This window comes from Apaloderma vittatum, unplaced genomic scaffold (genome assembly GCF_000703405.1).
Source record: "Apaloderma vittatum isolate BGI_N311 unplaced genomic scaffold, ASM70340v1 scaffold7510, whole genome shotgun sequence".
NCBI lineage: Eukaryota > Metazoa > Chordata > Aves > Trogoniformes > Trogonidae > Apaloderma > Apaloderma vittatum.
Window position 1 is genome coordinate 6829 of NW_009692817.1, and position 12241 is coordinate 19069.

At 40.8% G+C, this 12241-nt stretch overlaps 1 protein-coding gene across 1 annotated transcript; it reads left to right on the forward strand.

Annotated features, from left to right (window-relative positions):
* Positions 1 to 589: 589 nt before the first annotated feature.
* ACER2 (alkaline ceramidase 2) lies at positions 590 to 11658 on the forward strand (the record flags this gene model as incomplete). The annotated part of the gene is made up of 5 exons (XM_009869590.1): positions 590 to 704; positions 1583 to 1724; positions 3638 to 3775; positions 10452 to 10589; positions 11206 to 11658. Coding segments are annotated over 5 exons (720 nt in total), but the record flags the coding sequence as incomplete, so codon positions are not given.
* Between the last annotated feature and the right edge of the window lie 583 nt (positions 11659 to 12241).

A 12241-nucleotide genomic window follows, 5' to 3' on the forward strand; every position in this document is an offset into this window, starting at 1 on the left:
AGAGAAAAAAATGAGGTGTGAAAGGGTTCACAGCTTCAGGCTCTCTTTACACTGCACAAAAAGGTTTCTAACTCTTTTAGCTTAGTTTTGTATTTCAGATCTTCCAGACAATAGCTATTGCTCAGAGAATTCCACAAAGCTTGTCTATCCTTCTGTAGTGCCAGAACCTCTAGTGGTTTTTTTCCATACTAGCCGTGACAGCCATTGAGAGGACAGGTCACTTGCCAGGACGTCCTGTTCCTCAGCTGCTTGCTCTTGTAGTCTTCCTGAACTGCAACAGTCTCAAGTATTTGTAGACTCTGAATAAAATTCCTCTGGGAGTAGACCTGAAAGTTAGTTTGCAAATGCAACTAACCACATTTTATGTTGCTTAAAGTTTTTATTCTGTTATTAGTTTAATGATAAACAGAATAAACTGATACTTTGCAAAAAACAGCTCAGCTTTGGCAGAAACTGAGGACTCTAATTTTTTGAGCTGGGACTTCACTGGATAACAAAATACGTTTATAGATGTGTTAGGCAGACTGTGAATATTTAAGATTTTATTATTTGCTGTCCTTGTGATACTGTTTGTTTTTTTTCCCCATAGATAAGCAACGTCTTGTTTTTTATTTTACCACCCATATGTATGTGCTTATTCCGTCAATACGCAACCTGCTTCAACAGTGGAATATATTTAATCTGGACTCTGCTGGTTGTGGTTGGTAAGTTGGTTAGTCTCTGTTTGCCTGCTCACACATGAACTGAGAGAGGAAATCATTTTTTTCCTGCTAGTGTTTGCGTGTTTTGCAAGACAAAGCAATCCTGGCGTCTGCAGAGGAGTTTGCTTGCATTAGCTTGAAACCGAAGCAGTCATAGTTTCTGAAGGAAAATGCCTTGTGCAATTCGAGGTTGGTGGGAACTTTGGCCTTAGTTCTGTTCCCTTCCTATTCTTCCTCTGGGTAACTTACTATGTTTATATCTGAGCTTACGCTGTGGCAGTACTGCCCCTCCTTCCTCTTTTGGTTTTGCTTAAATGAGAGCTGAAAGTGCCCGGCACCGCTGAAGAGAATAATAGGTTTTGCCGAAAGGCTGAGCTATTTTGTAGAGGTGAAATTCTTAAGCTTTTTCATTCCTGGAGACACTTGGAACTTTTAAAGGGATGATCAGAGCCCCGTGGGGCAGTGTGAACACTTTCCACCTGTAAACCCGTATCATGGGGTAGTCATCAGATGCTGCTTTTCGTCTTTGTCTTACCCATTCTTGTGCTATTGAGCAAATTCAGAAGCAGTATTTGGCTTTTATTTCTTAACTGGGTTTACATTTAACTTTACAGCCTGATGTTTTTCCCCATCTGCTTGTCTAGCAGGAGCTGGCATCTTTAGCTGCTGCTTTTGTGATGTGTTTGGTTTGTAATTAGAGGTGCTGAAGACTTTGATTGCCTTAGGAAAGTTGGCATTTGTTTTACAGTTTTCTTTTTTTTTTAACCTTTTCTAGATCAAATGATACCCACCATTTGCTATGAATTTCTGAACATAAGCAGTGTGTTTTGGTCTATACAGTACTGGAACTATGCATATTGCCTTTTGTTTGATTCTTTCAGGAATTGGATCAGTTTATTTTCATGCTACTCTCAGTTTCTTGGGCCAGATGTTGGATGAACTGGCTATTCTCTGGGTCCTGATGTGTGCTCTTGCCATGTGGTTCCCTAGGAGATACCTGCCCAGAGTTTTTCGAAATGACAGGTAATCATACAGTCATCTATGTACACTTTCATGTTTCTTAAAACTTCTTAGGCTAATATACCTAAACCAACGTGTAATGGCACCAAGTTATCATCTAACTTTACCACTGCCGCCACTGTCTTTTCTCACTCCATTTTCTTCCAGTTGTTTGTATTCAGCCCATTTTGTTCAGAATTCCTGAGTCTGCAGTTCTTGGTGGTACCGTTTATACCCTGTAAGTTCAGATCTTGGGATGAAGTGACTTGCCTCTGAAAGTTCATGTTGATTCTAGGAGACCTTTACATGAGTAGTTTATGTAAGTTGCAGCTAAAGTAAAGTAAGGGAAACCCTCTTTACCTCTTCCTTTTGCATATCCTAAAGTATATATAAAAAGGGACCTGTGGAAGTCAGCTGAATTTTCATCTCAGTATTTAAGGCAGGGGTTAGAGGTTGTGTTCAAGTATTCAAAGGATGTTTGTTTAGAAGCATATTGTTGTAAAAGGATTTTTTCTCTTTCATGCACGATTTAAAAAAGCCACTTTAAAGAGTCTAGTTTTGTTTTTTCCCCCATAAAATATGTGCTATAATCGTTGTACATACTGCTTTTTTATTCACTAAAGAAATTTAGGTTATGGAGAGGTTTAAAATGCAGTGCCAGCATACTTTCTGAAAATTGCTAAGGCTGCTACCTCTTGCCTTCTTATACTGTTACTGTCTGGGATGTGTGTGCTGTTTTTTTCCTTGGCATGTCCCTGATTAGAAGTTGCTGGGGAGTGGAAGCAGAGTGAAGGTTGATGCCTAAATTGACCATTCCTCAAAATAGCTTGCACTGAGGAAAATATGTCTTGTTACTGTGTACAGTCTATGCAGTCTAATGGCTTTGTCATATTGATGTGAATTTAGTACTTCTGTGTACTACTACAACACAGTGCTACTACAGGACACCATCAGCTTAACAAACAAATAGGTTTTACTGGGGTGTTTTGGTTGATGACATGACTTCTAGACATTCAGTTCAAGGGAAGAAAAGTTCAGAGTCTTGAAGAATTTCTGTGACTGCATGTAAACTACTCCTCAGAACCCTAATGGGATTGTTATATGTCATCTATCACTATTTTCTTCTCGTGTGCTGGGTTGGTTCATAGTACAGGCAAAGAGATTAACTCTGTCCTTTTTAAAAGGAACACCACCACTTTCCGGGTGAAGTCCTCTTTCGTTTGAACTTGGTGTTAACACTATAAATAATCTTCCAGGTTATAACTGATTCATAAAGAAAAAGATGAGGTGGAAGATGTCCACTATCCTAAATGCTTCAGAACACTTCTTCCTGAGAATCTGTCAAGGAAGTTGGTGTGTTACAGTCTTGATGCTTTTCTGATGTGTACAGAAGGAGGACATACTGGACAATGTTCTTTCTTACCACATAGTTTTCAGTAACTTCAAGGCTTAAAATAGACGAAGGAAAATAGACTGTGACATGACTCTAGAAGTTGGGGCATTAAAAGTAACAAAATATCCTAGAAATCCATGTTAAAGGCATGAAGAATGATGGCACAGTGCTGCGTTGAGGATGTAGAGTGCTGTGAGCAGTGATGGACTTGTTTCTCACTTATTGTGGGAGGAGGAAGATCAGAGCGTAGCCTTTGGAATTTGAAACCAGTGATTAGTGTGTGTTTGTAGAAATATACATACATACGCATGGCTTAATCACAAGATCACAGTCCAGCAAAGATTTTTGTAATTAACTCTACATGCACGTACAAATCGACATCTGCAAGATCCACATCTGTTTTATACACATAGTTATCGCACCTTCTGAATTTACATAGTAAAATCTAAGTTTTGTTACATTATTAAAATAATTTTAAGATTTCTGGGTTTACTTATTATTTGCATTAAAAACATTTTCTTCTCCCCCCAAAACCACTATGCAGGAGCCGATTCAAAGCTGCTGTGGGTGTCCTCTCTGGAGTTACTACCTGCCTTGCCTTCATTAAGCCTGCCATCAACAACATCTCACTAATGACTCTGGGTGTTCCCTGCACAGCTTTGCTCATTGCTGAGTTGAAGAGGTGAGTACAGTTCTCCTGAGGCCACTGTCTGATGATACCCTAGATGTGGCTCCAGCGCTTGTGGTAGGGTACCAGAAATGCTTCTTCCACGTGCAAGTGAGATCAGGTATGTAGTTGTATGTAGGCATTTGTGGGAAGGATATTTTTTTTTTTGTAGGCCATTATACTAGGTCAGATATTGTCTATCTCCTTGCGAGGTATCGCTCGCTGTAGCCTGATCTGACTCAAATTTATCTGTTTGTTGTGGAATCAGAGCAAGGATTTCACGCTGCTGACAGTGTTTCTGCTGTATAATCCACCTGAGGGCAAGGTAATCACATGATCACACTCTGGGTACTAGAGAGGACGTGAAGCAAGGCCCATGCATCTGTGGAAGGTGTTCCAGCTCTCAGAGGTGTCTTTAAGCCTTACACTACTTTGTCTTCTGACATAGGTGATGGAGTCAGACTGACGAAGTTAAAGTTAATCACTAGGTTTTAGAGAGTAGCTATCAGACAGTGCCTTAGAAACTAGAAAACCATGATGCAAATAGAGGAGAACTTGAGACTGATCTTAACATTTTAAAGAGTCCTACCACGATAGTGATACCAGTAGCTGTCAACAGACATTTTTTTGCATCTCTTCACTCATTGCAGAGAGGAGCAGATGAGTACCAACATACCAACTTGTCCTTGCCCTTCTTGAGGGTCTGAGAAGGATTTCACAACTTATGTCTCTTGCATATTGCATATATAAATGTTCATCAAAAGAAACAAGAGTAGTACCAAATGTCTTTATTCTGACTGCTCCTGTTAGAACAGAGATTCTCCTTTTTTGCTGCTTTATTCTGCTGCTGCTTCTCCATACAGTGGAAGCAACTGCTTTGTTCCTATGGTCAAAGAAACTCAGAAAACAGCACACAAGTTAGTTGTAGATAGGAAGATCAGTAATTGAAGAATGTTGCTGGAGGTGTCTCATTTTGATGAAAGCACCAAGAAACTACTGACAGGGCAAATGGTGATCTAGTTGTGGCACTGAATAATTTATGTGAACTCTCTACGTATCATTTTTCCAGGTATGAGCTCCTAAGAAACTTGGTGTCTTTCAAGTTTGAATACTATTGTGTGAAATCTAAAAATTGGTATGCCTACAGATACTAGCTTTTGAAAATTCTTTCTGGAAAATCATCTCTTACTAAAATGTGTGGAGTTTCCCTGTCTGTTTTTTGAGAGAGAAGTAAGGACACAGATAAACTTTGTTTTGAATTGGCTACTAAAAAGGGTCCTGAAGTGACATATGACCCTCTTAACTGTACTTTAGGATGATGTGATACCTATGATATTTTTTGATAAATTCCTAACTGTAAAAGGCAAATAACTGAGGGTTTTATTTCAAGTTATGTTGATCCCTAGGAGTTTTAAATTACGTATATTTTTGTAAACCCAGAGGAGAGGAATCATCTCATGCCTTTTTACAGGAAAAAGAAATAAACTAAGCATTATTAAAAATGCTTGCATTTCCCCTATTCTCTACCGCCACAGTCAGTACATGGCTATACATCTGAGTCCTTGCAGTCTGCCGTGGAAATTTATCTGTGAAACAGGAATTGAGGGAAAGAAGGAGAAAAACCTCTAGAGCAGTTTCTTCTGTTCCAGGCTGAGGTTTGTGGTGTGTTAGACCAAAACTCCCTGTTCTTATTCCTGTTGTAGACTGATGGCAGTCTTGTGTAGAAGTGCAGTGAATCAGAACCACTGTGTTTTCAGATGAGAATCTTCTGCCTCTCATTTGTCTTTAATAAGGAGGTAATTTGTCAAAAGAAAGCATTATATTCTTAAATGCAGAGCTGATAGGGTGAAGTGTATACTAGAAAGTATTGTGCATGGGAGATGATCAAAAGAGCAAAAGGTAGTTCAGTGCATACTTCTCCTTGAAGCACGAAGAGACTGTTAAACTTTATTCTTACTTCTGTCTGAACAAATCATCAAAAAAAAATAGAAGCTTTCTTATGGGATGGTATCAGGGAGAAAGTGAATGTGGATCCTTTGGTTTGCTGGTTCAAGCCAAATAACCATTGAGACTACAGTATCATCAAATTACTGAGATTTACTGTGTCATCATCAGGCATGTCACTATCTCCATGTGCAGATAGGTGCTAGATTATTGTTTCTCAGCTGACATCTGTACAGCTTCTAGCTGCAGGTCTTTCTGTTCATATTTAGTTCTCTTACTACAACTCTGTCTGCAGGGGAGCCCTGCTTTATTGTTGCACATTTCTTACAGTTCCCTTATTCCTTGGCTAAAAGGTTAAACTAGTTAAAAGTTTAAAATATTCCTTAGAGTATAAAGGGAAATACCTGTGGCAAAATGAATCAAGCAGTTAATCAACATCCAGCAACTTGTTTAAAGAAAAGCTGCTGTGTTTTGTTGAGGATGACACTGAAAGATAAAGCTGCTGGAAATGTGTACTAGCCCAGTCCCTTGTATAGCAAGCATCTGAGGCACATCAGTGTTTGCAGAAAGTCTAGCATTTAAATAACTGCTGTTTATGTTAAACTGAGAACACTGTGCATTGTGTAGGCAAAAGGTGCAAATGGAAATGTAGGGGGTCGAATTTCTTTCAGGCTAGAGTAGGAGCATGTCACAGATCTGCATACAGCCGCATGGACAGCTCTTTTAGACCCTCAGCTGATAGGTTCTGTTTCAGTGGTGGTTTGAGTATCAGTGCACACGCCTATTGAGAAATAAAAGAAATGGGTCAGGTCCATGTTCTTTGCCAGCTTCCAGGTGGTATTTGCATTACATCTCCTCACTGTGGTAAAAGCAGTGACAGGTAGGAAGCTTTGCAGTCCCCTGTCTCCTCAACAAGCATGTCCTCAGCCCATCTGAAGCACAGTCACTGGAGGAATTGAAAGACTCTGTGATGGGTGGTCACAGAAAACCCGGGAGTGTTGCAGAGATCAACTGTGCTCTTCAACTTGTGCCTCTTTCTTCTTTTGCACTAGACTCTGCAGCATCTAGTTTGTTAAAATAAATTGCAGTAGCAGATGATGGTACTGAGCAAACCATTTCATTACAATCTTTGTATGTCTGATCCTGTGTTGGGAAATTTTTTTCAAGTAGGCTTTCAGTTTTACTTTGCAGCCTTGCACTCTTTGAACCATGCAGTTTAATTGTCCTCTCCTCTTGGTATTCAAACTCGTCAGATGTTGACAAACATGGCTACTGACTACAGGAGCAGGATATTTGTGGCCAAACCTCTTATCTTAAACGGGAGTTGCATGTGTTTGTTTACGTCCTTCAGACTAGTCCAGGAAAGCCTCCATGTTCTCAGTACACACACCCTTTCCTCTGTCGGAATGCACATGTACCTATCATAGTAGTCTAGTTTTATCTGTCAGATGTACAACATTGATTCATGCATGTATATGCTAGGTACATAGTTTAGCATCTTGCTCTTACCGACCATTGTGTATCTCACTGAATACTGTAAATCTGCCTTAGCATTAATGGGAGAGAATTAAGCCCAGTATTCTTATTACAATACTGGTTTTTTGACCAATAATAATTTTCCCACTACTTTTGTGAAGAGTTCTGTGCTGTCTAGCCATTTGGTAGAAACACGAATCCTCCAAAGTGAGAAGGATTTTCCAGTATAATTCTACTGATAAAACCGTGCCAGGTCTTGGATGTTTTTCTCACTAGAGTGTCTCATAAAAGAGTGTAAGGAAGAATTTGTGTAGCTGCACTCTGAAACTTTACAGACAACTCAAAAATCTCCTTACCCTCTCTTTCCTTTGTGCTCCTTGTAGCCTTTTTAAATGGAAAGACACTATTTCAGAGAAATGAGCTTTTTTTACAGTATGCAGCAAGACAATCCTGAAGCCATCTTGAGCAAGCCCTTTCACCTCTGACTCTGTCTTGGTGGTTTGCCAAGTGAGATGGAGGACTCAGGCCTAACGAAAAAGCCATTTTGGTTTATATGCTATGTGGAATATTAATTTTTGTGACTGTTGTATAGGTGGTTTTGCTATGAAAGCAACTATTGTGATATTTTTCTTATGGAGCAGATTGCAGTTTAGCCAGTGGTTGAAGGACTTCTTTGAAAAATAAAGGTAGGTGTGGTGATTTTGAATGCGGCATTATTTATAGATGACTTAAAAGAGAAATGCCAAATCCTAAAACCAGCTTGTGCAAAGGACACTGGAGAAAATTCTCTCTCAGCAGAGTTAGGCACTTGGTAGTTTTTCTGTCACTAATCCAGTAGCTGTAAAAGTGCCTTCTGCTCAACCTTAAGAGTTTCTTAATTCCACATGCCTGTTAAAATGTCAACTGAAATAGCATTTCAAGAGTGAGAAAAGTATCCTATGAGGAAAACTGTACTAATTCTTTAGCTTGCAGTACACCAGAGCCAAGAATATTACTGCTCCTGCAATACACTCAGAAAAGTGTTCCTGGACAGAGCACTCTGCTATGTTTTTAATTTTTCTGAACGCTTAGCCATACTCCCTTAGCAAGGCTTCTGTACCTGTTGCAGTTGTGCATTTCCATCACAGAGAGCTGAGTGTCATTCTCTGGCCCTGTTCTTCATCCAGCTGAGTAGTTGGAGATCATCTCACACTTGCAGGAGGGTGTAGTGACAAATTTGAGCTTGGGGACAGAGCTAGCATTACTACTTCCCTGACAGTGAATGCAGGACACCCTGTGGCTTGCATGCTGCATTTGGCCATGGAGACAGTGGTAAATATTGGAAAAATTAGAGCTCCCTGAATGTATCAAATAAGAACAACAGGTTTCAGGCTAACAGGTATTTTGTGTGGAAGACAGAAGGACCAAAAAGCTTTTTTGTGTTTGCTGCACTGTGTCAGTCAGTTGTCAAAGACAGTCCATGTATAAGGAAGATGAGGAACCATAAATACTGCTGCAGTGCACAGAGTAAAAGATGTGTATTCCTATTCTAGCTCCCTCCTCCAGGGAAGCACATTTTAATTACTTCTGAGTGTCACAAGGTGAAGTGTCCCTTTAAAGGACCTGTTTGCCAAGCACTGCTCAACTTCAGGTGCAGTGAATGAGCCCGAGAACTGTGTGGAAGAAGACTGGTGATTCAGTGTCATCTGCTGGGGTGGCTGGATTGGAACAGAGGTAAAGGTTGGCTGGTGCTCTGCTGGAGAGGAAGAGGCATGGAGACATTCCCAGTAACTTTTTGTTAAAGATGATCCTACTCTGGCTGGGGCATTGGACTAGATGATCTTTCAAGGTCCCTTCCAACCCCTGACATTCTGTGATTCTGTATTAGAGAAGCCTCTCTTGAAGACCTTGGGACAGAGAAAGGGATTATGGAGTGCTTGGCATTGACTTATTTTCCTTCTAGGATGTAAAAGGATAAGACAGGGGCCTGTAACCCAGCTGAAGGCTGAGTATTCCATGTTATACTGGCTAGAGATTTGGATTACTGGTTTACTCTTGACGTGTAGCTCAAACAAGTTACTTTAAGGAAATTATTCTGTCATCTGATTGGTAGGTTTGGGAGTGCTTTGGGAGGTCATATCAGTAACCTGAGAAGAGTAGTTTACTGAGGAAAGAATTACCTAAGAGCACTGAATGGTTGTCACATCCCTGGGAAATTCACCAAGAGTTTAACAACAACAAAATCAAAAAAAGCAAGGAGAGAAAATCCCAAATCATAGTTCTATTCCTGCAGAAAACGTATGAGCTGAGCCATGCATTCCCACACAAGGCTGGTCGCATACTGGTCTAGCTTTGTTTTAGAGATATCAGTAACAGCAGAGCTCCATCTGCTAGACCAAGAGGCTTAGCCTCAAAACAGCAAGATTATCTCAGTGCTTCATTTTTCCTGATTTTACTCTTCTGAGTAAAGTACACTTTGATAGGATAGTTCCAGATGTGGAAAACAACAAAGGAAAATACAGGAAAATAAAACTGTGAGCTTTTGATTAGACCTGTGACACAGGTAATGCTCTCCAAGTATCCTGGCATGTGCTCCAGTATTCAGTGACAGTCATCTGCAGACCACTGTATGTGGCCATAGCAAATGTTTTGTGTTTTCTTTCTCTCTGGTGTACCTCTGTATGAACAAGTCAGGTTTCTTGTGGAGGGAGAGAACTTCAGCTTAGTCAACATTAGGAGTTTTGTTTGAGATGTGGATGACTGCACCATCTACTAAAGCATGCTTCTTTGGGCCCCCTGGGTAGAGGTTCCTACTTTGCAAGTTCTCCAGAACTCTTACATTGTGCAATACCAACTTGTGGGGGGGAAAAATCAACAAAACACTTAAAGAAACCCTCACCTAGTTCACTTTTTTACCAGTCTTTATATAGTGACAAATGCGAACAAATCTGAGCATCGGTTGTTACCAGACAGCATGTGTAACTAATCACTAGGTGTCCTAGATACACCTCCCTAGATACGGGAGAAATCTGATGTTTGCTCACTGTTTACACACTGGTATTTAAGGCAATATTTAAGGCTGCTGATGGGAAGGCTTGTTTTGTCATCTTGCTATACTTACTGTAAATAAAGTTCCTCCGATAAGGACGTTTATGGCAGAGGCATTTTAAAGATGTGTGCCTGGCACTGTGAATCCTAACCGAGAATACATAGGGCCAAAAAGCATCAAGCTGCCATTACAAATAAAATTTTGTTTTGTTTTATCACGAGTTCTTTGTCTTTTTCTCCTCAGGTGTGAAAACCTGCGTGTGTACAAACTAGGTCTTTTTTCAGGTCTTTGGTGGATGCTAGCACTTTTCTGCTGGATCAGTGACAAAGTATTTTGTGAAATCTGGTCCTCGTTTAACTTCCCCTATTTGCACTGCGTATGGTAAGTATTGTGCCTGAACTCCACAGTTTGATTCAAATGTGGTATGTCGTCACCACATTAGGCTTCTGTCCTACATGTTGACTATTTCTAGTTAGTGCTAAATAGAATTACTGGTAAGATTATAAGCCCAGAGCAAGCCTCATGCTATTCAAGGTGGCAGATTTAGCAGTCTCTTTGGCATGATCAGGTTCTCCAAACACTAAATTTGTAATTGTAATTGAATTCTTTGCCCTACTGGTTTCTAAAAATCCCACAGCACTGCTGTGGGATTTCACAGCAGTGACTGTGAAAGCTAAAACTTCCACTGTTAACAACTGAGGGTGAAGCAGGGGAACAAATTGTTCTCTCTTATTCAAGGTGTATTTCTACACAAATCTGTGAGATGCCAAGAGATGAAAAAGCAGCAGCAAGTTTAGACCAAGAGTAAGCTGTGGCTTTGTGGCTTTCCTTATTGTCTCTATTCTTTGTCTGCGTGCAAAGGGTGACCCTATGGGGGACTCTGGAAGAAGATGAAGGACAGATTTTAAAGAGTGGTGATATGTTTGACTGCTTTACTGAAGTTATGTTACTCATATTTTCTTTTTTCTTGGGGGGGGTCATGGGTGTCTATTCCCAGGCACATTTTGATTTGCCTTGCAGCATACCTGGGCTGCGTCTGCTTTGCTTACTTCGATGCTGCCTCTGAGATCCCTGAGCAGGGCCCTGTCATAAAGTTCTGGCCCAGTGAAAGATGGGCATTCATCGGGGTTCCCTACGTCACTCTCCTCTGTGCACACAAGAAGTCACCTGTGAAGATCACCTGAAGTTGGCGATGGAATGGGAATGGAGTTTCAACTTACATTCCAGCACGGACAGTATTTAAATAATGATAAATGAATAGGGTTTTATTTTATCTTCTTCCTAAGATATGCAGTACTTCAGGTGTCATAGGAAAAAGAGGCAAGTGTGTCCTTTCCTCTCTCTGGAGAGAGGAGGGAGGAAGTTGGAGGCTCTTGAACCAGCTTCTCTGGTTGAATGTTTTGCACTGTGTTTTCAATGTAGCACTTCTCTTGATAAAAGCTCTTTACAAATACCAGGGTCAAGGAATGACACTTCTGCAGTAAGCCACCTCTGGTGCTTGATTCACTTCTTCTGGAACTTCTGTCTTAAGGCTTTCTTTGCGAGGGAAGCCAATATGAGATGCCTACATGCCATCCTGTGCCCTCATTGGCTCTGAAGTTTTGACGTGGTTGTGCCTGGCCACAAAGAGCATGCTCAAAGCAGGTCCTCCTCCCAGCCTGGGTAACACGGGGAGCGGGGCCGTGCACTGGGTCAGGTTGCTGGGTATGTGGCTGCTTCTCAAAGTACAACAGGAGACCAGTGCAGTGTTTGCAGCGGGGCAACTGGTTCAGTGCAGTTGGGCAGTATAAATGCAGGGATAGCTGACAGAAGATTCAGTCCCTAACTACTAAATAGGAGCTCAAGGGGTTTGAATTTTTCTGTATTTCCACTGACCTGTGGGTGTTTGTATGCTGCATATTTCCCTCTTACAGAAATGTCACAGAAATCGCTCTCTACCTCTGCAGACATGGTTGACTTTGACATTGAAGCTCACACAGAAGTGTGAACATTAACTTCAGTAAGAGCTCAGGTCAGCATGGATTGACAGTGTG